The 25,023-nt window shown below is 38.4% G+C and overlaps 1 protein-coding gene across 5 annotated transcripts in view; it reads right to left on the bottom strand.

The window, feature by feature from the left end:
• The window catches only part of SLC24A2 (solute carrier family 24 member 2), a 115,731-nt gene that overhangs the window by 45,311 nt on the left and 45,397 nt on the right, over positions 1-25,023 (bottom strand). For 4 of the 5 annotated variants that reach the window (XM_030470655.1, XM_030470651.1, XM_030470653.1 and 1 more), the window contains exons 3-4: positions 12,006-12,044; positions 10,827-10,935 (exon numbers count right to left, since the gene is read on the bottom strand). In XM_030470655.1, the coding sequence (XP_030326515.1) occupies positions 10,827-10,935; positions 12,006-12,044 (148 nt within the window). The remainder of the gene's footprint in view (positions 1-10,826; positions 10,936-12,005; positions 12,045-25,023) is intronic. The other variant, XM_030470654.1, reaches the window with a different exon arrangement.

The following is a 25,023-nucleotide window of genomic DNA, read 5'->3' as shown; positions in this document are numbered from 1 at the left end:
CTGTCTATTACTTTGCTCTTAATGCAACATTTAAAATGAAGACCAAAACCCCACTGTTCTTACAGTCCATACTGTCTAGCAAATCTTTATGTGGTCACAAAAGGAAATTTGTCAGAGGATCCAGAGGGTTTTAAGAGATAGAGTTAAAGATCAAATATTTTCAAGGAGGTGATCAATGGCATGTTTTTAATACATGCATGAGAAGAAAGAAATTTAAATTACTATTATGTGTCAGACTCTGCTTTTGATACTTTTAGGTGAGAGTTTTTTTGGTTGTGGTTTATTTGGTTTTGGGTTTTTTTTTTTTAATTTAAGAAAAGCATTAAGTTGTTTGCTTCTCAGGGCTTTGTTGCTTTTTCCATCTTCCTTCACACGTAAGTTACTTTTGTGCCATCAGCCACCAAAATCTTGAAGAAGAGTGCCATACATTCTCTAGAATGTAGTAACACCAGAAGACAACTGATATCTAATAGAGCTGACCCTGCCTGATCAAACACAATTCTCACTGGCTCTGAAGACAGCATTATCTTCAAAGAATTTTCAAGTATTCATGAAAATGGAATTCCAAGATGTAGAAGTGAAAACCTCATCCTACTGATGATACTGGGAACTTTACCACTGATTCTGATGGGCTCAGGATTTTACATGAATGTCTCTGGGTCCATGCATTCTAAGGTACTGGACACATACAACTCCAACTGCAGTAAATTCCAGTTCTGCTTTTCAGCATGTCCAAGGAGAATAATGCAAGGGCAGCATACATTCCTCTCTATCCAGCCAACCAACCTGTGGAGGATGAAGTCATCTACCATATGCAAACTGTTCTAAAGGAAATCTTCCACTTTAAGTTTCAGCAGAAAGTCCCTCATATCTACTATTATTCCCTGATCTGTACAGGTTTACAAATTATTCATGGTCTTTGTTGTTCATATTTCTCACAAGGAAATTCAGAGTTAGGAAGAAACTTAATATGAAGCTGAAGTGATTAAGCATGGAAATACACAGTCAGCACAGATGTACTCTGCTCTGGGATCATGCTTGTATTTAAATATTCATGTCTTGGTTGTACACTCCGCAGGGAATCCCAAGAAGAATATGATGTCTGAAGAACAGGATATCACTGGAAAGTATCATGGAGATAAGAAACAAGAATTTTGCCTGCAGTGAGCAGCTTGAGTACATTCTAGTTAAAAGAATGAAACATGACATGCACAAATAAATTGTTGTAAAACCTAACATTTACCCCAAAACAAACACAAGGATTAAAATTCAGATTTTCAAAAATAAACTTAAAAAATGCATCGGAAAACTTCCATTATTTAAAATATGCTACCTACAAAGAGCATTACAGTTTTTAAAGGGAGACCTGTTCTTCAATTTTTGAGTAGCTAGAAATTCTACCAGTGAAACTGGTAATGAGTGCCACCTTCTCTCTGCGTTTTGGAACGATTGGAACACATCTGAAGTTAAGAAGACATGACATTTACTGCTGCAGAGTTTGACAGCATCACAACAAAAAGCTACATTTTGACATTGAACTGCCCATTATGAGAAATTTGTAATGGTATTTTTGCACCCCAAGTTATGTATAACAAAAACATACCAACTTTTTGATACTTGTCACTAATTGTAAGCACATCGGGTGGATCGAATAAAAATTGCAAGCCTGCTCAACCTACAGTCATGGGAGTGCAGTCACTATCTTTAGAAGAAGACCAACATCCCCAAAATATGACAAGAATGGTTGTCCCTGCATGCATGCTAAATAAACCAACTCAGTAAAATTCTTCAGACTTCAAAAGTCTTCTTCTTTGGTTATAGATCTACATTTACGATTGGCATTCAGATAAATCACATGAACCAAAACTTGATAATAAAATTATCTTCTTTAGCCTAAGATACCATTTTCTCTATGCCAGAAGCACATATCTTAGTAAACAGCTCAGGTTCCACAGCAGTTATAGTGACATATCTTATGTGTGCTACATGGAAATTTGTAAATTCAACTGCTATCCAATTTTGGCTTCGAAAGCTTAAGTGATACTGGGGGAAACAGCTATTTAACTTCTCTCTCTCTTTACTTCCTGACAGAAATTAACAGGGCTATCTAAAATACCATTTCTGCATTTAGATAAATCTGCCCTTATCTGCCCATAACCCACATTTTCTACTCTACCTAGTAGAAGCTGCTGCTCACTCTGGCAGCATGGGGTGTTCTACCTACAGTTTCTGAATTCAGTTTGATGTTGGAGATTTCTGTAAAAATACTCATCTCCAAGAAAGGAGAAAGGAGCCCTCACTGGGGAGCGATGTGTCCCATCACTTCACCAATCTCAGCTGTTTGAAAATGTTCCCCAGGAAAAAACATTCTTCTTGCTAATGACAGCATAAAGAACCATGCAACTGAAAGCTGAGCTAGCAATGAGCCTTTGCAGCAAAGGCAGTCAACAGCATCCTTAGCTCCATTAGGGAAAGCATTGCCAACAGGTCTAGGGAGGTGATACTTTCTCTCCACCCTGTGCTGGTGAGACACAGCTGGGTGCTGGGTCCAGTCCTGGGCTCACCAGTATAGGAGAGTCATAGACATATCCAAGCAAGTCCAGCACTGGGCTACAAAAGTCATGGAGGGACTGGAGCATCTTTCATATGAGGAGACGCTGAGAGAGCTGGGCCTGTTCAGCCTGGAGGGAAGAAGGCGCAGGGAGATCTTATCCACATGTATAAATACCTGACAGGGTGGAAAGAAGAAGGAATAAGACTCTTCTTCAGAGGTGCCCACTGACAGCAGGAGAGTCAATGGGCACAAATTAAAACCCAGAAAATTCCATCTGGACATAAGAAAACACCTTTTACAGTGATGATGGTCACACAGTGGAATGAGTTTCCCAGAAAGACTATAGAGTCTCAGTTTGTGGAGGTATTCAAAACATGACTGGACGCTGCCCTGGGCACCCTGCTCTAGCTGATGCTTCCTGAGCAGGGCGTTGGACTAGCTGAATTCTGCAATTCAAGTGGTCACAACAATCGAACAAGCAAAAATTCTGTAAAGCTATCTGCATGAAGGAGGTATGAGTATCTGCCTTTGTAAGACACGACACTCCACTTTGAAGGTAAGCCTAATTGCCCTTTTTATTGGTTTCCTATCTTCTATATTCCATGAGATACCATGGGATGGAGATAAATAGAAGATGCTAGGTTATAACGAACAGTTATTAATTTGTATGTGAGTCTGGCAGGGAGCCCCCATCTTCTCCGGCTGAAGTTCCTTGCAAACATTTCAACCTTTAGCAGAGGAGAAAGCCAAAATGCTCTGAGTGTCCTGCACAGAGGGCCGTGTTTCCCTGATGAGCTAGCCAAGGAAGCAAGAACTGTTACAAGCTGGGTAAGAACAAGTGTGCAAGCAGAAGGATGCTGAACTCCTTTGCAAGCCCAAGGGTATGCCTAAAGGACACTCAAGAATGATGAAGGATCTAAAGTAGAGATAGTAGATAGCACACATAATTATTTTTTTTAATTTTGTCTAGATTTGCATATTTCTTCATGTTAGATAAAATGCTGTCGTGCTTATAAGCCACTGAAGAATTATTTCTTTCATCTCTGGCATGGTGCTTGGAGTCCTGTAGCATCCACCCACTGGAACCGAGAAAAATGGAAGTGCTCAGGTCACCTCAGAAATGCTCAGTAGCTGAGCATTACCCAACAGTCAGTGTAAGGTGAGCTGCCTGGCCTTACTTCTCCAAGGATATAATAAATAGCTTCAGCCAAAAGGAGTTCCCAATGTGAGTGAGCACAGACATGATGGTACAGTTTAGCTAAGCCAGGGGGAAGAACAAGAGCGCAAGCGATTTGCAAAATGAGACCATAGCTGGAAGTCTGATGAGTGACCAGGCAGGTGAAGCTTACCCATCCTCTGTCAGCTGTCTTTGGGGTAAGCTGACGTTTTCAGGACATCTCAGAAAAGAACACAAGTAGCAGCAGCAAATTAAGACAAGTAATTTGAGATGAACAGAAAAGCTGGGAAATTCTTATGGATCTAGGAACACAACAGGAATAGGGAGTAATTATATATACTTCACTACTATGTAAAAAACTTTGAAGATCACATAATTCTTTATTTTCCTGAGAAGCATGAACATAGGTTTTCATTTTCAGAGCAGATAATGGCAGTACCATAGTTTTCTGCATTCAGTGAAGGGACAGAATTGTCGTCTCATCTTTATGTAACAGAAGGTTACTTCTCTCACCAATAACATGCACCATATTTATGTTTTAAAAATAGGTAAGCATATAAGATAAACAAAAACTTTTCTGCAGAAGTACATCCTGTAGTTTTCCACCTTGGAAATAGGACTAGAGGTGGGAATAGCAGAGAATTGCCAAAGATACCTAGTTCTGCCTGGGAACCGAGCCATAACAGAGATTTATATCACACTCATTTTCATGCAGACAATTCCATTCATGTGTGAGTTATATCCTTGTCACACAGGAGCAAGGGAGTCAGCATCTAGCTAAATCCTTCCTTGTGGAAGATGTTTTGTCAGCCTGTGGCACTCTACCTAGCAGCAGACAGAAAAGGAGTGGCATGATTAGGAAAAGATCTCATTCTTCCTATACCCTGCTGAGGCTGTGCAAGAAAAGCAAGTTAGCCTCAGGCTGCATTGGTGCTCTGAATCCCCACTTCAGCACCAGTATCTTCCCTTTTCAACAGAGTATCCACAGGAGCCTCCAAAGAGGAAAGCCACTCTCCACAATCCTGAAGGAATCACTCTTTAAAGTAACCTACAGCTTGTAGGGAGAAGGTAAGCTAACTATTCATGGCAGACACTTTCATGCAAAACTTTCTATGTTTTACTTTCACCTGCTTCCACTGCAAAACAACAGCCCTCTTCCTTGTAAATCCTACACTTTATTAACCCATAAGTGTTTGTTTCAAAACTAGGAAAAGGAATCTCTGTTACAGGACTCAGAAGAAAAAAGGCCACAAACGATAAATGATTGCTATGATTTACGTTCAGGTTGCTTGGATTTTGGATTGGGGCCTAAACAACACAGCAGGTCTGATGATGCTGTCCCTATTCATATGGGTTATGAACAGTCCATCTTACTACTCGGTGAATAAAGGACTGCCAGACAAGCACTTAAGCAGAAGCTAATATGGCACAGGATTTCCTGGGGAATAATGACTGGCTGATGCACAGCAGTCATTAATCTTAATCCTCAGGAAATGATCTGTAGCAAGGTCATTACTTCTGTAATAAGATAAAAGCAAACGAAAATCTAATGTCATACAGATATTTGCATTTTTAACGAACGATGAGGTTTCAACTGTAATTTAAAGTTCATGTCCCACATTCTCTGAACCTTGTCTTCTTAGAAGCTTTTGCTAAGACCAAGATTTTGAAGAGGGGAAGCCTCCCTTGTCTAGACTGCTAAATCCACAGCATGGCTGCACTCCTGCCTGAATGCAGACTGCCGAATATCTGGCAACAGTATTGGTCTCTATCCGACGTGGGCTGAACACTTTGCAAGCCCAGTGGTTCCAGAGTTTCAAGCTAGCTTTCACAAGACAGGCACAAGCCATGGCAAAACCACATCTGTGTGAAGAGAGAAAAGGAAGGACAGGTTCATGAGTGTTGAATCATATATCAGGATCGCTCCATTTATCTACATTGTGTGTGAACTTCTTAAGGTAATTTTTCTTCATATTTTCCTACTTTCAATCAAGCACATTTTTAAGAGGCTTTCAAATAAAGTAGAGGTTGGTTCTGACTTCACAAATGAATTATTCAGGAGTAAATATGATCAGCTAGTTTTCTATAAGTACATTGCATGTTAATATAACAATACCATTCTATAGGTCAAGCTGACCTTTAATGGTCACACAGCCTGTTCATGCAGTCTGTACTGCTTATGCTATCAAGAGGACTTAGATGGGACTTCTTTTCTGTCAGTCTGCCTGTCAGTCTGTCAGACTTGTCACAGAAGTCTGATTGACAGAGAAGTGTGCATTTACATGCCCCCATTTTTCTTGCAATTATTCAAGGGAATAATTCCTTGAAAACATTCAACAGAATCCCTGGAAGTGTTCAAGGCCAAGTTTGATGGGGCTTTGAGCAACCTGGCCTAGTGGAAGGTGTCTCTGCCCACAGCAGGGTTTGAATAAGATGATCTTTAAGGTCTTTTCCAACCCAAATCATTCTATAACACTATGATTCTATGAATGTGTCAGTGAACTTTATTACTGACATAAAAACAAAAGCTGGATGTTCCAGCAGCAGTGCAACAGCTAGTAATTTTACTTCTAATGGCAACATTTGATCTGGAAGCCCTGAAGAGTCAAGCACAGACCTCCCAGACTTTACAAGTGCTTTTCTAAAGACTGAAAACCCAGTTTGGTTGGCTGTGCCAGCTGCAGGGCTGCTGGCGTCTGCTTGGCAAGTGCTTTGACTGATGGACCCAGCAGCTCAGAAGGAGAGCAAGCTCTAAGGAAGCCATCTTAAGGGAAGAGGCTGGAAGAAGCTAGGTGCAGGTAAGTGAGATGCAGTATGAGCAAAGGCAAAGGGAGTAAATGGTAGCAAAATGGAGAAAGAGGAAATGAGAGGAGGAGGACAAGAAGGAGTGTGTCGAAGTGCAATGTGTGCCAGAGTACCTGTATATGCGTCAGCTTTGATATACACCTTTCAAAATCTTTTCCTTTGAGAATGGCACTTTGTAATATTGTCACATACTGATCTTTTGCTGCAAATCCAACAAACATGGCTAATGACACAATGTTTTTTTTTAACCTACTGACCTAAGTAGTGGCGTGAGCCCAGCCGGTAACTCAGAACCACACAGCTGCTCGCTCACTCCCCCCCTTCTTCCTCCTCCCACTCCTGGAGGGATGGGGAGAATTGGAAGAATGTAACTCCCACGGGTTGAGATAAGAGCAGTCCAGCAACTAAGGTATAATACAAAACCACTACTGCTACCACCAATGATAATAATGATTAGCGAAATAACAAGGGGAGAGGATACAATTGCTCACCATCCACCAACCGATACCCAGCCCGACCCAAGCAGTTATCTGGGCCTTCCAGGTAACTCCCCCTGGTTTATATACTGGGCATGACGTGCAGTGGTATGGAATACCCCTTTGGCCAGTTTGGGTCAGGTGTCCTGTGTCTGTTTCCTCCCGGCTTCCCCTCCTCCCTGGCAGAGCATGAGACTGAGAAAGTCCTTGGTTGGAATAAACATTACTTAGCAACAACTAAAAACATCAGTGTTATCAGCGTTGTTCCCAGGCTGAAAGTTAAAAACACAGCACTGCACCAGCTACTAAGAGGGAGAAAAATGACTGCTATAGCTGAACCCAGGACAGTCATCATCTGGCAGAAATACTGAGGGGATCCAAGCTGACTAAATGTGACAGAAAAATGCTCAATACCTCTTTCACTATTCCTCTGAGTCCGATCCATATTTGCATTAAATGATTTGGAAGAAATCCTCTGACCTCACAGGTCGTGCAGTAGGTCCATTGCCTTTCACTACCTGAGTGCACCAGAGCTGATTTCCTTTGCTTACACAAAATGCAAACCTAACACAAACCACTTATTTATTTCTTCATTATGTCTGGGGGTTTGGTTTGGGGTTTATTTGTAGTTGGAGAGGGCGTGTGAAGTGTAAAGCCATGTTGGCCAGAGAAGACACCAGGTAATCTTTTACACTTCTACATCGCCCCCAGTGACAGGTTTACAGAGCAAAGCACTGCACTTCTCAGACACTTCTGGTAAATACTACCTCTTCTACCTCTTCTTTTAATTCTTAACAGTGAAATCCTATCAGCTTAGAAATTACTTAGCTAGCATGGTGAAGATGTGTTAAAGTAAACATGACGCACCAGATGATTGTTTGATGTTCATTATGCATGGGAAGATTAAAACACAAAAACATGGTGAGAATTCAGTTGATAAAATTCATACAGAGACACATAGATAATGAATATTCTATACAGCTGACACCCATATCCATTATCACACCTTTTTTTTAATTGAAAGTAAGATTCAAGTACAATGCCACCTAAAATTGTTAACTAGTATTACCTACCTTGGCCAGCCAGAGTATTTACATCAAACTAAAATAACTTTTCTTTTATGGACGTTTCCAGAATTATCTTGATATAGAATAATGAATGTGGACACTTAAAAGCTCAAAATATCAGGAAAAAATGAGTGTTTGGTGCAGATATCCAATACTCCCTGTGTCTGCCTTCCAAACTGCCTGCAGTGCAAAAGATCTTGAAAGCCAAATCTTCCTACAAATGAGCTGGTGGTTCAAAAAAGGTTAATGACCATAATGTGGGACAGAAAAGAGGGTGGATTATTTTTTTTTTTCACATTTCTCCTATATATCTGGGCTTATCTGTAAAAAAATAAAACCAGAGTTCACATGGAAAAATATATATTGAATGCACTCCCATATTGGCACTTTCATGCTGTCATTAATTAGAATATGAATTTCATTAAGTTGGTGGAAATTTGAAATTTTAGCTCCTTTAATATTAACACTAACTTAGATGTCTGTAGATACAAAGGGTATTTTCTAGTGTCTCTTGGCCATTTCTTCATGAAAAGTTGTGCATTAAAATACTATATTTACTGCAAATGTAAGTAGATTTATTTTTTTCCTTTTTTAACTCAGTCTGTCAGTTTTAATGAAACATACAGGTTGTTAGTGCTTTGCACCTTTTTTAAAGGCTGCAAGACTTTTATCTTCCATTTTTTTAAGAGTATTAATTCCAGGACAACTATATGAGTTCGGAGAGGAAAAAAAAACCCAAACAGCAAAGTATTATGAGTAAAGAAACGCTGAAGAAAATTTTACTGTGGAGTAATTTAAGTAAGATTTACCTATTACAACCATCTCTATCAATCCATATTGACTCAAGAGTTTTACTGACAAAATGAACAGCACTGAGTTACCTGGTAAACTTAATTATAATACCTAGGTTTTGGGCTTCTGTGTCTCCCAAGATGAATTTCAGATTTCAAAACCCTTTATTCCTGTGCTGTTTTGAAGGGGAAAGCCCATGGACCACAGAACAAGGTGCAAGCTTGCTATAGGTGAAAAGTAGTGGGAAAAGATCTGAATGCTGAACAAGTTATGTTTAGGAAAGAAATGAAATAAGCTTGAGCAATGGAAAAATACCTGAGACCTATCCTATTTCTGAATCTTTGTTAAGTCGAAATTGAACCTCAATCAACATTTCTAGCTTCCATGTGGTCTTCAATGTGTCAAAACAGTCCTGTCCCTGCTAATGAGCTCTTCCCAAACTGTATCTGTTCTCTCTTATTTTGATGAGATCTATTTACTGCTTTAGATGATTGTTATTTTTGTTTGTGTTAGCACTATTTGAGACATCACAGAGGCATTTGCAGCAAAGGAACTTTGCTTTAAGGGAAAAGAGGACTGAAAAAGATTGTAATGAAAAATTGCAATTTTTCATTAAAAAGTGAAAAATTGAGATTGGAAGTGAAAAGCTTGGTTACCAGATGGATGAGGATGAGACTTACTGTGTGCAGCAGTTAGAAAGCCTGCTCACCTACTGTAGTGATGCAAATAAAGGAAGCCAAATTTATAACCGAGGTAAATGTCTTATGTCCTCTGTCAGCAATGAATGGCAATAGATTGGGCACAGTATATTGATGACTGCACTCTAACAGGCAGCAGACTTTGGCAGTGAATAGTGGAGCATTAACCAAAGAGAGAAGCAATGTGAATCATGATCAGAGCAGAAATAATGGTGTGGAGTCTGCAAGGGCTAAAATTGCCCTTGCGTTGACAAAGTAAGTATCAGCTTCAGCTTTTGAAGAGAGAAACGGAAAAGTAAATTTGCCTTGTTCAAGAGATACAGAGCAATTAAAAGAGCTGTATACAATCTCGCAATGAGAAACATAAAGGAACTTAAATGCAAGGAAGTGCTACATACTTTTTTGATCACTGAAGTTCAGAAGGTCTTGCTGTCAGTAATATTTCTCACTAGTCCCTCACAATAAAGGTCTCTTTAGCCCCTCACAATTCCTTCCCCAGTGCTATTTTTCAAGACATTTATTACTACTGCAAGAGTAGTCCTACAGACACACATTCACCAGCACTTGTCCTTGAATTCTACTTTTTTTTAAACTCTATCAGAAGCTCAGATTCGTGTCACCCAGCACTTGCAAAGCAATTACAGTTTTCCTGACAACTTCTCAGACAAAGAAATCATGGTCTCCCTGCTAATTTCTCAAAGAAAAATAAAGAATTATCCCACACTTGGCTAAAGCAAGCAAACTGTTAACATGCATGTAACACAGGGGAATGTTTGTTGCATTTTTCCTAATGTCAGTGTTAAACCATCCAGCACCAAAACAGCAGAGTCTCATTCTTTTCTATATTCCATATGACAAATTATCCATCATTTCAGCTTTTCTTTTCCTGAGGTACTAAAATCAAAACCAGGAAAGAAAACAAAAAAAGCCTTTATGAAAGTACAAGAGAATAGAAGTTTTGTAACTTTTAAACTGCTGTTGAAGCCAGGGGTGAAGCGAAACAGTAGTTTTGATACTCATCAACCAAGTGATCTGTTTTAGTTAGCACTGCAATGAACATGTTTCCTAAATTGTAAGTCTTGGTAGGAGTATACATACTATGCCGTAAGAGTGCAAAGCTCTCTCAAAAATTCAGACACATTCAGAAAAGACTGGTGAAAACAACAGAAACGCAAAAAACACTTTCATGGGGAGAAGGGAAAAGGAAAGCATTTGTTCACTTTCACAACAGAAAATCAAAACAATTAACAGGAATACCTTCAGCAAGAGGGTCGAGTGTGTGAATCATGAGCTGGAAGATGCTGTTCCTCATTAGGCTGTTGTGGAGAGATGCAGAGCTTCCTCCCCGCTGGAGCCGTGGCTTGGTCTAGGTGTAGGTGGAAAAATAAGGGAAAGAATTTAGGGGGTTTTGTTGTTTTTTGTGTGGAAACAGGTCTAAACCACCATGAATTAATCCCACATCTCACTACACAGTGAAGCATTTGCAACCACCACCTGTAGCACATTATATTAAATTATACACTGTATTAAACATTGACATCTGTATCAAATATTTCTCTGGAAGGGATGGATCATCAGATTAGTAATTAGTCTCCCATGATTTAGGAAAAGAGCAGGAGGAAAAAGAATCCTTCTCTGTGAAAACTCTTAAAACGTTAAGAAAATAAAAACCTTATACTTGCATCAGGAAGAATTCATAGTTTGCTTCTTTGTAGAACCTTCTAGTTGAATCCCTGAAGTAAGTTTTAATTTTTATTCCCGCAATATATTGCAAATATGCATATTATTGAAACTATGGAGAAAAAGGGCAGACAGTACCCTTTTTTAATGTCAATAACCTAAAGCTCAGTCAGAGTGAAATATACTCCTCAATTTGGTTCAATTAAGTACTGATTGCAGAAACAAGATTGTAAGTGTGCTAAGGCAGCACAGACTCTTACAGCAATGGAACTAATGCACAAGCATCCTTTATGTGCTTTTAAAGAAATTTAAAAGATATTATGAGGTTCTTTTCCCCATTCCATTGTCTAGTACAATAATCAATGCATTTAATACATCCCATAGAGTAAGATGGCTTTGTGGCTGGCTGGCTGCTTGTTTTGATAAAAAAGGATAATCAGAGCTAACAGACTGCTGACTAATAAGACCCTGAAATCCAATTATAGGGAAAAAACAACCCTGAAGAAAAAAGGGGTTTTGTAGTAATACATGGTACATGCATTAATCTTTGGTATCATACAAATACTAACTGAAAAATTATAGAAACTGCACAAAAAAAATTAATTCACCATTTTATCTTTAGAAATAATTTATTTAAATTCTATAGCACCATAGGAAGGGAAAGAAATCACAGCAATGTGTGCCAAACCAAAGCAAGGCTTGTCTCATCACCATCCTGAGAAATAAATGCTCAGACACATACTAATTGCTGCCTACCGTTAGTGTTTGGTCATCCTTGTCGCCAGCATTAGGTGACTGCATGAATGGGAAAAAGAACAAAAAGAAGTTTCAGATGGAACACGCATAAAATGGAAAGGCAGTAGAACACCATGGATGCCTGATCCTATGAATGCTGCTGTGGTAGGTTTTAGAACCACTCAAATTAAAGCATCCTAGTGATCAAGTAAATCAGAGTAAATTCACACCGCAATGTTGCAGGAGTCTTTTATTCTTGTCAGTTTCTTGGACAGGAACTGTGTCATTTCAGGGTCTGGCATACAGTAGCTAGGCTGCAGATCACAATGTTCACTTCATACGAATCACAAAGGGAGGAAAAATGCCAGTATGTCAACCACTTTGAAAGAGTGAGCACTGAAAAATTAAAAGCAGTAAGAAACTCAGGATTGACCAGCTGTCCAATGAAAAGCCTAAAAAGAAGTAATATTACCGTGGTATTTTGCAGGAAGGGACTAGGCGAGGAAATGAAAAAAAGGTGTTTTGTTTAACCACTCCCTGCAAATGGCCATTTAGGCCAAACTGACAGCTCTGGTTAAGGGCAGACAACATGGCACATACTGCTCTGCCATGGAGGCAAATGAGACTCTGGTTGGATTTTAAAGGCAATTAATGCTTTCAAGTAAGTGACATATCCTGGAGATGATCTGTGATTCCTACGTCCTACCCCTAGGACAACAGCACCAGACGAATCACTAGGAAAGACTTCTGAGGGAGAACAGAAGTTGCACTGAAAACAAGCACACACAAAATTTTGTGATTCTTAGTCCTGACTTTTGCTTTTTTCTTCAATAGAATTAACACTTGTGTTAAACACGAACCCAGAACTTTCATCATGGAATATTTTCTGTGACATCCTGAAAGTTGTGTGATGAAGGCATGTTGTTTTTCTAGTCATCCTGCTTATCCTGAGGAAGGAAAGTTAATACCAGAATACACAAAATATTAAGCTCCAGTCATGAAGTACTAATTAAAATAGGACACATTGTAAACTCCAGCTGTCTCACATTTATTTTTCTTTGATCATAACCCCTTCCCCGCAAGCTGGCATAAAAATAATTTCCTCCATCTCAAGTCTCTTGTCTGGTGCATTCCATTGAAAACGAATTACGTCACAACTGCTCTATGGAAAAAACTACCCAGTGCCGTGAAGCCCAGTTTTTTGACATACATCAACACTAACTTTCAGGACCTGCCTTTTGATTTAGTGAATTAACCTTGAAGGTTCAATGGAAGGCATGCAGTTATGAGCAAACACTGATAACAGAGAAGATCCTTCCTGTTTCATAATAAGTAAAAGAATAACCAGAACTCTTTGTCAAAAATGTAGCCACCCACAACTGTGAATATTAGCTTGAAGAAGAGATAATGAGGCAAAGAAAGGATCTTTGTTCTGATAAAGGCACTGCCTGTCACCTCTGAATATAGTCTGCCCTCATGTGAGAAATGGTTAGAAAACAAAAGTTTTACTCCTGTTTTGAAGACAACCAGCACAGAAAGCACGTTCAATGGAGTAGAAAGAAAATGAAGGAAAAAGAAAATATAAAATCTGTATTCTAAAATGTCATTAAAATTGTGGATTCACCTTAGAAAATTTTTGCATAATGCGTATATACAGATATAGAGTATACGTACACATGCTCTTTCAGCTACAAATACACAAACACACTTGCAAATCTGTGATTTATTTGTGCGTACTTTGAGGGTCCCTCATGGGAGGGAAAATTCATCTTGCAGAAAAATTTTCAAGAAAGCAAAAACATCAAGCCAGGAAAAGTTCCTCTTGTCTTAAAAGAAGGAATTTAGGACAGCCACATCCTAAAGATCAGTGGGCATATATATAGAAGTAAAGTTTGTGAGATGTGGATGAGTGTTCAGAACTGGAGCCTTAATTAAAAGTTTAAAGAATTATTATTTGGGACTTTGCCTATTGAAAATAGGAAATTTTAAAATTTATTTTAATATTGAAAGACATAAGAATATATAATTGATAGATTTCAGTAATTCGTTGGTCGTACTTGAAAAAGGGCTGAAGAATGTCACTTTTCTTATGGCCAAAAGTAGCTGAAAGCATTCATTCAGCATGCCTCAAGAATTTTCTAGGCTTAATATGAGGGCATTTCTGAAAGAAAAGTTCCTATTGAAGAAAGCACTGTCATTTACTTGAAAGGGAATGGGATGAAGCTGCATGAATAATGTATAAAACCAACTAGATGATAATTGGTACCATATAATTTAATTTGTAGAAGATAATTATCTTATAAAAAGAAAGAATAATGAAGTACATTTTGAATGTAAGTTAAGGAAATAAAAGAAAAATGAAAACAACATCTGAAATAATTTAATTCTTTGTCAGTACAGAATGGAATATAACACCATGAAAAAGATTTTTTAAATTGTATTTTCCACACACGATTAGTAATGCAATTATTTCTGAGCATAACTTGCCAGTAAAGTTCCATCCTAGAAGAAACATTCAAGACTGGAATATAAATATAATTTTAAGGCAGAAGCTGTTTTAAAACAGTTTTAAAAACAGGAATGAAAACAATGGTTTGACATTTTGGTGATATTAAATACTTACAGTGCCTGGATTATCTCCTGGATTAACAATAATAACACTTTGAGATAGTGTTTTAAACTATGGCAGTGGGAAATTCAATTGCAGCGTTGTTGTTTACATTATGTATTTGATGGCATTTTGTCCCCATTATGATAGCAAAATATTTTTTTTCCTATTGTTTACAGTGAGCTTTGCATTTACATGTTCATTGCTATGTAATTTGGGTATCACAGACTGCAAGGCAAAGTATTCCAAAGCATCATTTTTCCCTCGTAGAGAAATGTAGTATTCAGTCATTTTATACAACCCTTTTATTTAAGTCAACACTTCAAAACTAGTCCAAGGTTAAAATGGTTGTGTTTCTTTGCACTGGGAGTGAAAACTATATTTTTGGAAATACTCCATAGTGATTTCTTTAAAGACAAGACACATTTTCTGAGAAGATAAGTTTGCTCTCAAATCATGGCAACCATTGTATATTAGTTCCCTCAGGATCAGAAAGAGACAGAAATTCCATGTCATCTGTACCTTACATATATTTGTAAAGGAATTTCTAGTAAAAAAAAAATATCCTTTGCAATTATATGTTATAATTTATTTTAAACCATTAATTTATTATAGTGCTGCAAAATGAAAACAATTCATTCTAGTATACTCTCTTATTCAAAGGTATCTGGGGCACAATCCCTTGTTATGTTTTCATCACAATTATAAAAAGATTAATCAAGAGACAGTTCACTAATTTTTTTAGAGACTTCATCAAAATATTTGTTGGTTCTCCTGCCTGCCATGGCAGCATGTAAGAGTTTGTCCATCCTCCTACCTCTACTGGTGATCATGTATTCAAGTTGGCTCCACCTCTGCTAAAAGTTTTAAAACATTTTATTTCAGGAAGAATTAAAAAAAAAAAAAAAAAAAAAGTCTACTTGCTATGAAGAAACGGTCTATGTTATCTTTTTCACACATCTCTTTTTCTCAGTGACCTAAGTCCATCAGAGATAAAGCCTGCCATCTTCCTTATATTATTTAGGAATGCATGCTCTTGAGAAACAAGGGTGCTGAAGCAATTCATGCAAGAGATGATGCCCCACTAAATACATGGCTAATCAGCTAAAGCTTTCCTTTAAAATAAAGGGCATCATGGCAGTCAAATAAGGAGCAGAATTTGTTACAGGTTGAATAGCCTGAAACAAACTGGACTGCCCACCCCCTTCTCCTAACATGAGAAAAGCAGACTGTCAAACAGCAGCAGGTAAAAATGTAACTGGATTTCAACACCCTTTCTACAGGATGGGTTCACATCTCTTTCCTGCTTGCTAAATCTTTCCCAGCTATAATAACTAAAAAGCTGCCCCCCCCCCCCTTTTTTTTTTTTTGGCTTTTTGCCTTTTTTTTTTAATCAGGTTTGATGGGAATAATGAAAGTTCATGATGTTTGGTGGCTGGCAGTGTGCTACCACCATATTTCTGCAATATGGTGTTTCTAATTATTGTAGAGTATGAGCCCAGTGAGAATTTTGCTAAATTGTCTCAAGATGTTTTATAGTGAAGAACTTCTGCTACTCCCTTATGCCTGTTTTCAAACGCAGACTCTATAATTTTATACCTATTAGTGAGTCACTGCTTCTCAGTCCTGAAGTAAATTACAGGTGATAGTCATGGTGCACAGGGCTATCTAATCTCTTACCTCTCTAAGGAGGTAAAAGCTTTAGTAGGCACACTATAGAAAATTAAAACTAAAATTCCCTTTCACTTTGCCTGCCTTCTTCCTTCCTTTGACCTCTTTCCTAAAAGTAAACAGGAAGTTCTACCTAAAGAAGCAGACTTATGTATTATTGAAGAAAATAAATATGATTCACAAGAACCACATCCAAAATTACATTGAGGTTGTAAGCTCACTTATCAAAATGAAGAATTTATTAAATTAGAGCTTGAACTTTCAAAGACATTGAGCTGGACCATCACACTGGGATACCTGGCTGCATTTACAGCTGCTTGTTTACAGGCACCTAGTGTGAAAGTTGTAGCCCCGGGCAAGGCAGAATGGCTTTGTTCATTCAGATCAGTTGCCTCTTTTATTTCAGTCTGTTCCTGCAATTACCCAATGCGCATACACATAGTGAATCCTCATAAATGTTCAGAAGAGATGCATCTTAACCTGAATGTGAGCAGTGACAAATGGATGGTTTAAGGTATCAGTTGCTAAATCACATGCTAATGTTAGGTCAACTGATTTAATTCCAGATTTTTATGCATACCATTATATGAATTAGAACTTTTCCAGTCAGCCTGTAGGACCAATCATGTGATATTTAGTTATTCAACATGTGTAAGAAAGTCAGGGTCTGCCCCATGTCTCTTACCTTCTCTGAACTTGCTTAAAGTCAGGTATCTTTGGCTCATGATGGCAATGTAATAGCTCAAGCTTAAAGACTTGACGAGTTTTTAACCACCTTAGTGTCAGAAGTGATTATGCAGTTTTAAGTTGTCCTCTTATCTTCATTTCAAAATTTGTCAATGAAGTCACCTTTTGCTATTTTTTAAATATATAAATTAGCACCACTGTTCTGTGTGTCTACGTGACTTTCAAGGAGACAAAAGAATAATTAAAAAAGCCCCAAACAAAACAAAAACAACACACACACCCCCAAAGAAACCCCACAAACAAACCAAAACTAAAGCTAGGTACTTTCAGCAGTCATTAAATACTCATGCACACAAAACATTTGTTCACAAGTGACAGATTAAGTACTTCAGTATGGATTTATGTGGCTAGCTTTAAATACCCAGATTTAAAATGTTTAATATGCTGCTACTTTATCAACAATATTACATGGGAAAGCATTAATGGGTGTTCCAAGATTAAATTCTCAACATTTAAAAAACGTTTGCATTAAAATCACCCATGAACGAAACTGCAAATTCTGAACAGAGGGCAGAGAAGGTTGTCAGCTGAACTCCAGCTACACCATTGAGACTACTGACAGGAGATGCCTGCTCTTCATTTCTTACAATTCAATCAAACACAAACAGCTTATAAGAAGCCAGCAAAAAAGCATGTCCTGGAACTTCTGTTTACCGAAGTACACAAAGGATCTGCTACAGATTATGGAGGTTTTAGAGTTTGCCTTAAAAGTAATCACAATAATTCCAGAGAGGAAAGTGTTTGACGAATCTTAGTGTTTGCTGATGCTATGCTGATTTGCAACTACCAAATAAATCCCATTGCAGTAAGTAGGCTGCACATTGCAGAGGATTTATCACAAGGGCAAAAAGGCTGCAGTTTCACTGCCTTTCCACCTCCAACACCCTGCAGATCCTGAAAGACACGGGCAGCTCCAGCTGTAGAGAAGAACCCCACCAGCACAGCCTGTAAGGAGGAAATGCTGAATCATAGCACCCTCAGCTGCTCCGTTCGCATCCCCTTTTCACTAAGATCTCCTCACTTTTCTGTCTCACTTCACAGCTGCCTTTCCCCCTTAGGTGACTTTTTGTCTCCGGATCTCTTCCATCTTTATTGTCAGTGGGCAGAAATTATGGATCTAGCTCTCAGGATATAATGACTGCAAGAAGAATGTAATCAAATGTGAGGGAAATACAAAATAATGAATGATACTGAGAAAGCTAGCTGAGCACTGCTAACAGTCGATGTTTCCCAGTGTCAGAAAAGGACAGAGAACAGAAGGTAGAATGCTGGCCCCTTAAATGAGACAATAGACATGCTGTATCCATCGTGTGGGACTACCTTTTCCATGAAACAGTAATAACATTTAAAGTGGTCTACCTCACACATTTTAAAAAAGAGGGAGCAGGGAGAAAGGAAAGCACCACCACCAAAAAGGTTAGGATGATGCTTAACGTATAAATGCTTCAAGTAACTGCTTCAAAACGTAAAATCCTTATTCACTGAGAGCACACCACCAGCTCTAGGCTGCAGGACTGTGGGTGTCAGTTTTACACCAGCCTAATAGGTAAAATGTAGCAGTTGGCTTTCATTGCTCCATTTCTCATCCATAAGCTAGGACTACAGACACTGGTTTTGTTCGGGCAGACTGCTTTAGTGGCAAGTCACTGATTCAACTGCCTTCTCTTCAGCAATTAGCTGTGTTCTTTGGGTCTTGCATCTTCTACTGAGCACATGCTCATGGCAACAAGCTACAAAGCAGAACTTCTCTGAGAGCAGCATCTCTATATGTAAAGGATCCTTTTACGTATAAAGGATCCTTTAAAATGTACCTTTTACAATGTTTTGTTAGCTAACAAACACCAAATGTTTTGGTTTTTGTTTTGGGGTTTTTTTTTTGGACTTCTTACGTCTCAAACAGGTCTGATACTATGGGTTTACCAGATCATATGAGAATCAATGCAACAAAGCACACAAAGCATTTGTACTTTTCACATTCAATAGGATGTTAGACTGATTCTTCAACATAGTAAAAGGAAAACCAATGAAAATATGTTGGGTTTATTTTTTTATTCACCCACTAACTGGGTGAATAACCACTGGATTTAGGTTACACCTTCTCCGTTTTAAAATGGGAAACTAGACAATAAGTCTGAAGAAAAAACAAATTATTACTAAAAGCAAATACCTTAATTTGGCATATTTGACTCAACAGTATTTCAGGCTCGCTGCCTTTATAACCAGCACTGAATACCACCTGCTTCCATACCTGCAGCCTTATAATGCTGTGGACAGAAAAGCAAGTCTGAATTTCCAAATTTCGTCTACAAGCACAAAGCAAACCAAATTGTTTTCTTCACATTAGGTGAAGAAAAAAGGACCAGCTTCTGCCTTACTCTGATTTCTCCAACCTTTAAACTATTTTTCTACAATGTTCTGCTTTGCATTGAGATGAAAGAGAAGATCTGTGCCTCTGAAATCAAAAGCATCCCTGTATGCTGGGATTCTGGAGACCACCAAGCACATATTCTGGAGAATCTGCAGCATGCACATGACAAGGTACTTTTAACTTCTTTTGAGCCAGGAAGTGAAACTGAGGCAGAAAGACCTAAATGGCACTGTTTCTAAATGCAGAGTTATAACATTTAGAGCTTAAATCAGACCTCCCCTATTTTAGCTATCAATGTTTGGACATCTCATTTGCAGAATTGTGTCCTATGTAGCACAGCAAAGGATAGACAGAAAAATCTTTGTGCTCACCTTCCTTCATCGGTCTGCTATTTCACACTGCCTCTCATACTATTGATTTGCCTCTGCAGCTATAAACCAGATGACTGCAGGTGACCCACTGCCGCACATAATGCAGAAGCAGTGACTCTGTTGCTCTCCTTGGCAAAGCCTGGTCCTTTCAGAACAGCTTCCTAATATTTAAGGTAAACATATAGCTCCAGGGAGAACTCCCACTGTGATCAAAGAGAATAAGGCATTAGGGGAAACAGATCCTCAGGAATTAGGAAGATCCTCAGGACTTATGGAAGGGTGTAGTACAAGACCATGGCTGCAAGAAATCATGACAGAGTTCATGGTGAAATACAGAGGGTGGCAGCTTAAGCAGCTACCACTCCTAGCTTAGGCTAGTATCCACCTCTCCCATTTGCAGCCTAGGACAAAAGCAGTTCTTCGCCTCCAAGCTGCTAGATGAGCTTCACTGCAAATCACAAGACTTCTCAGAGACTTTTGCTGAGACATGTTATTTTGGACACCAGCCAAAATCACAGTCTGCAAATTCTTTCAATTAGAAAGAGAAACTCCTAGTAACTCCATCCATCTTTCCTATAATCCCATTCCACTATAAAAAAAAATTAAAGTCTTTTTTTCTCTAAGCACTGCAGGAGTCATGAGCGGAAGTCCATGCTACTACCCCTGCTGTAAGCCTCCTTTTAGCCAACAATTTCTCCTTAAATGTTCAGTCAGCCTCTATCTTTTGCTTTCATCATGTCTTGGACTTTCCTGCTGACTTTTTTTCTCACAACTCTTCAACAGGCACATCACGCAACGCCAATGGAAATCTAGTTCACCATGAACATCTCTGTTCAAGGGGCTGGCGAAACTCTTTCTCTGAGACGGATGCTCCCACAGTTTCAGCTATCTGCTTTCATTAAGAAATGCAATCCGAACTGCATTTAGCACTGGTTTCAATATTGCACAACTCCACTAGGCTCTCTTCAGTGAAAAAGGTGCAACAAATGGAAGGATCAGGGGATGTCTTCAACAAAAACTATGCCCCTGCATTAAGTGAATCACCTTGACAGAGGGGATATGAAAACAAGACTTGGACCTGCATAGCAAAGCCAGGAACTGGTTCTGAAATACACTGGGTGTGAATTCCACTAAAACACGTAAGATTACTTTCTGAGCTGCAGTATAAATACTTGCTGATTATTTGACAGCCAAACTCCAGTTCCTCTGGCTATGCTCTGGGTTGGCATGTTTTTGGCTTTAATGACATCCCAGTGTAAATTCCTGTTTTCAGGTAATGCACTTAGTGCCAGATCTGCAAAAATCTGGTTGTTCTCAGAGGGAAGAATCTAGTTCCCTAGGATAAGCTTTTAATACAACTTTTAATACACATAAAGAAAACTGTAAGGTCAGGTAAGCCAGAAACCATTACGCTCTTTGCAGTCTTAAGCTGTCTAGAAGTAATCCATAAACTTAAGTTCTATAGAGAATTCCCATGAATCTACACGTTTCTGTTTTGACATGACTCTGCAATCATTCTGTAAGCACGTAAAAACTTCAGTAAATAATGCACATAGAATTCTCTTTACAATATTCACTTGAACTTTAGAAAACTGCAGACCATACCAAACTAAATTGTCGGTGAACATGGGGAAGTTTGTGAGGCTCCAATCAGAATGTTATGATTAAGATACTTTTTATTATACTGTGTTCTACATATGGTCTTTTATGTTAACCAGCTTTTGTGCTTACAATGCTGACCAACGGAGTCAGAGAGAACAAATGTATTTGATTCTTGAAATACCATCTTTCCATTTGTAAAACACTGTGTGGCCAGAATGAGAAGTAACACAGATTAACACTCCCTTTCTCTGTCAATTGCCAATTTCTAATATGCTTCATAAGTAGTATTCCTGCAGTCCTACTGTGGATATCTATGGCAATACCTGAAGGGTGCTTTTCATATTAAAATCTTTTTTTTCCTTTTAATTCAAACCAGTGCTTATTGAATGGGAAAGAATCATTAGGACTGTTACTGTTCAATTCCTGTTAACTATGTTCCATTTCCAAACTGAACTCCCTTATACAGAATCGCAAAAATCTCTTCTCAAACCATTCACATTTTTCAGTATTCTAGTTAATCTGAATTATCTTTCTGTTCCACAGAGATTTAGCAATTACATGACAAAAATTAAGAAGGTCAGGTAAAATCACGATCTTTATAAAGAAATAACAAGTACAGGGGTACTGGCATGAAAAAACCTCCCGCAGATCAAAAGAATAGAAAAAAGCTGGCTCAAAGTCCTATTTCACACCACTCTGAACTATGGGATTAGCATAAAACTACATTAATTGAAAGCAGGTTCTGGTCGAGCATGCAAGAAGAAATGTGATATTTATTCCACAGCAATCTGAAGCAACACTGCAGCGTTCAGATCTGAGAAGACTGGGGGCTCTAGATGTAGATTGATTATCCTGACAAGCAAGGTCAGATTGGGCTGGAGATCTGGAGAGTTTAGCCTGATCCAAAAATACCAATTGCCAGAATGTTTTTGGAAAACCATTTAGGTAATTTCATGTCCTACCTTTGTTAGCCAGCTCTCACCATTTAGCTAGCAATAACCATTTAAAAAAAATGCTATGCATTTTTTGATGGCTATGTCAAATTATGGTGAGTTTTGCCACTGTTTCTCCCAGCTAAAGGACTGTGTGGCCACTCATTATCAGCACCCAAGGCAGCTTTACACAACACCAGATCAGTCACCCTCCACACCCCTCACTGCTTTCACTCCTGGCCTCAGAGTCCCAGGCAAGTAAGGACAACATTATAAACTACTCACTGAGCTCATTAAAGGACAGCAAAGCAGGAACTATAACAGGATGCAAACCCTTTCATGTCTCATTTCTAGCTGAAAGCTCGTTCAGGTTGGGAATAAACAAGAGCTCGTCCTGTCTGCTGGATTAATAGTGCCATATGTGAAACAAGGACTGCAGAATCGACCTGGGAGATAGCAGATTTTGGTGTACTAACAGAATCTGTTGCAACCTTGCCAGTGCCTAGCAATCTTCTGTGCACAGACGGAGAAAAGCAAAGTACAGATCTGCATTGGGGCAGACTGGTTGTTTCACCAAAGACCTTGCACAGAGCCATAGTTTTTGCACAGCCTTTGGGAAATCTGCCCTCCATACTCCTTACCAATCCTGTGGAACTGATATGTATATTCATTCCTCTGATGGAAGTTAATTAACACAACTGTACAAGCCTTAGTTACAATTGTATTAATAGAGAAAAGGCTCATCCTTTGATTTGGACCACACAGAATGACACGCTATCTTGGATGAAAACAAGAGATACAAAACTAAAAAAAAAAAAATTTTTGCTGCTAAAACACAAAAAATACAATTTTTTTTGATCATGAATAAACTGTTCTACCGACAGAAGCAGGGGTGCTTTTCTCTTATCTATCTTCTTATTAAATAAGAACATACACTGGCAGAAAGAAAATTCTGTCTTAGGAAGCCTTTCTTTTTTGCCCAAGAAGCAGCCATAGATTCATGAGCAGACTGAATTCTAACCATTTATTCTGGGGGGGGGGGAAACACTGAATTTATGTTATTTAGCTCTTGGAAACACAGGACAGATATTTGCCAGAAATACATAGATCTAAAATCTTTCCAACCATGACTCGACATGGAATATTAATCCTGAGATCTAAGACTACATCTTTTTGTATGAAAATCATAGAGACTATGAAACATTTGTGGAGCAAGTAAACTGTACCTCCCTGGACCATAAAAGAATACCCAACAAAGGGAATTTCATATGTCTCTGATGAAAGTACTGTGAAAAAACTGGTAATATAAAAACAATACATCTTGCATAGCTAAAGAAAATTGAATAAATCAGAACAACAAAGAACTACAAGTAGCAATATCTCAACAAACAAAACCCAATCGCATCACAAGTTTTGCAAAAAGAAGTTGTTACATGCAGAGTTGTGAAAGTTTGATGTGGCAATTTGGATTTGACTTCCATAAAATTTGTTTAGAAAGACAAATTTCTTCATTGTCATCACTGCGTTATGAATTTCCTACTCTGCTTGCTATTGAATTAAAAGAGAGTGCTTTAAAGCTTTTGCAGCAAATCTTTCATTATCAATTTTCATGTAATTCTTCCTACTGGGAATTGGAGCACTATTTTGTTTAATTATTTCAGACATTTTATCTCTCATAATGTGAACTCCTATACAGAAAGGAGAATTAGAATCATCTCTGAAGTTTGTTTTCTGTCATTTAGGACTTAAAGCTTACTGTGATGTGTATGTGCCTGACTTCTTTCTTAAAAAATACATTATTTTTTTCTTAACTCATTTGCTCCCTTCTGTCACTAGTTGAAGAGAAATCTTCAACCATTCTATGATTTTATGACACTATGAAAGTTTTATTCCTGCATTAAAAGGTGTGGTGTAATCAATCACATGCAAAAGCTGGTCTAGCACACAATGAGAAGCAACCCTTCTTCTTATACATTATTTCTTATATTTTTGTATGTATCTTCCCCAAGGTATCCGCAAAACTTCTCAGCAATGACTGCATCGAGATCAAGGGTTCCTTAAAAAAGCCATGGGTAGAAGGTATCAGCTTCGTGACAGCTGCTGGTTTTTACAATCTGCTTAGTAAAATTTCAGCTTTAGGTAGTAGGTGACTCACTCCTGCAAATTCACAAAAAAATGAATTTTTCCTGTGCTTTCTAAAAGTCCTTTGAAGGTAATCATGATTTTAAGATGTTAAACAGAAATAATGCCATTCCACATACAAGGCTTCAAAATCACCCACAGAAAAGATTTGATTCAGAATTCTTAGTCTGGTTCCAGTCTGATCTTCAGACTGATACTCTCAGAAGGACCATTTGATTGTGTTGGGGTTTTTTTCCTCAACATTTTCTGATTCAGTCTTGCTTTCACTTCCACACCCCTCCACCCCTTTTTCTTTCTGATTTCTTTTGATAAGGTCTATACCACTAATATATTCACTGTCTTGCATTTGTCTTTAAAACTGCCAGATTTTCTGCAGATCTGTCAGTGACCTCAGAACCAAAAGTTATATATTACCTTTGCTATGGTCAGAAATGTCTGATAGAACTTCTAATACCTGAGTGGAAAATGCCAGGCAGTGTAAATGTCACTTCTTTGCAAGAGATTGACAGAACTATTTAACCCACCCCATCCCCACCAACAGCAGCGAATTCATCTGCTGCAGATGAAACAGGCTCAGTTTTGAGTAACTGTCATAGAG

The sequence above is a fragment of the Strigops habroptila genome, chromosome Z (assembly GCF_004027225.2).
Source record: "Strigops habroptila isolate Jane chromosome Z, bStrHab1.2.pri, whole genome shotgun sequence".
Lineage (NCBI taxonomy): Eukaryota > Metazoa > Chordata > Aves > Psittaciformes > Psittacidae > Strigops > Strigops habroptila.
This window is presented reverse-complemented; position numbering and strand designations above follow the sequence as displayed.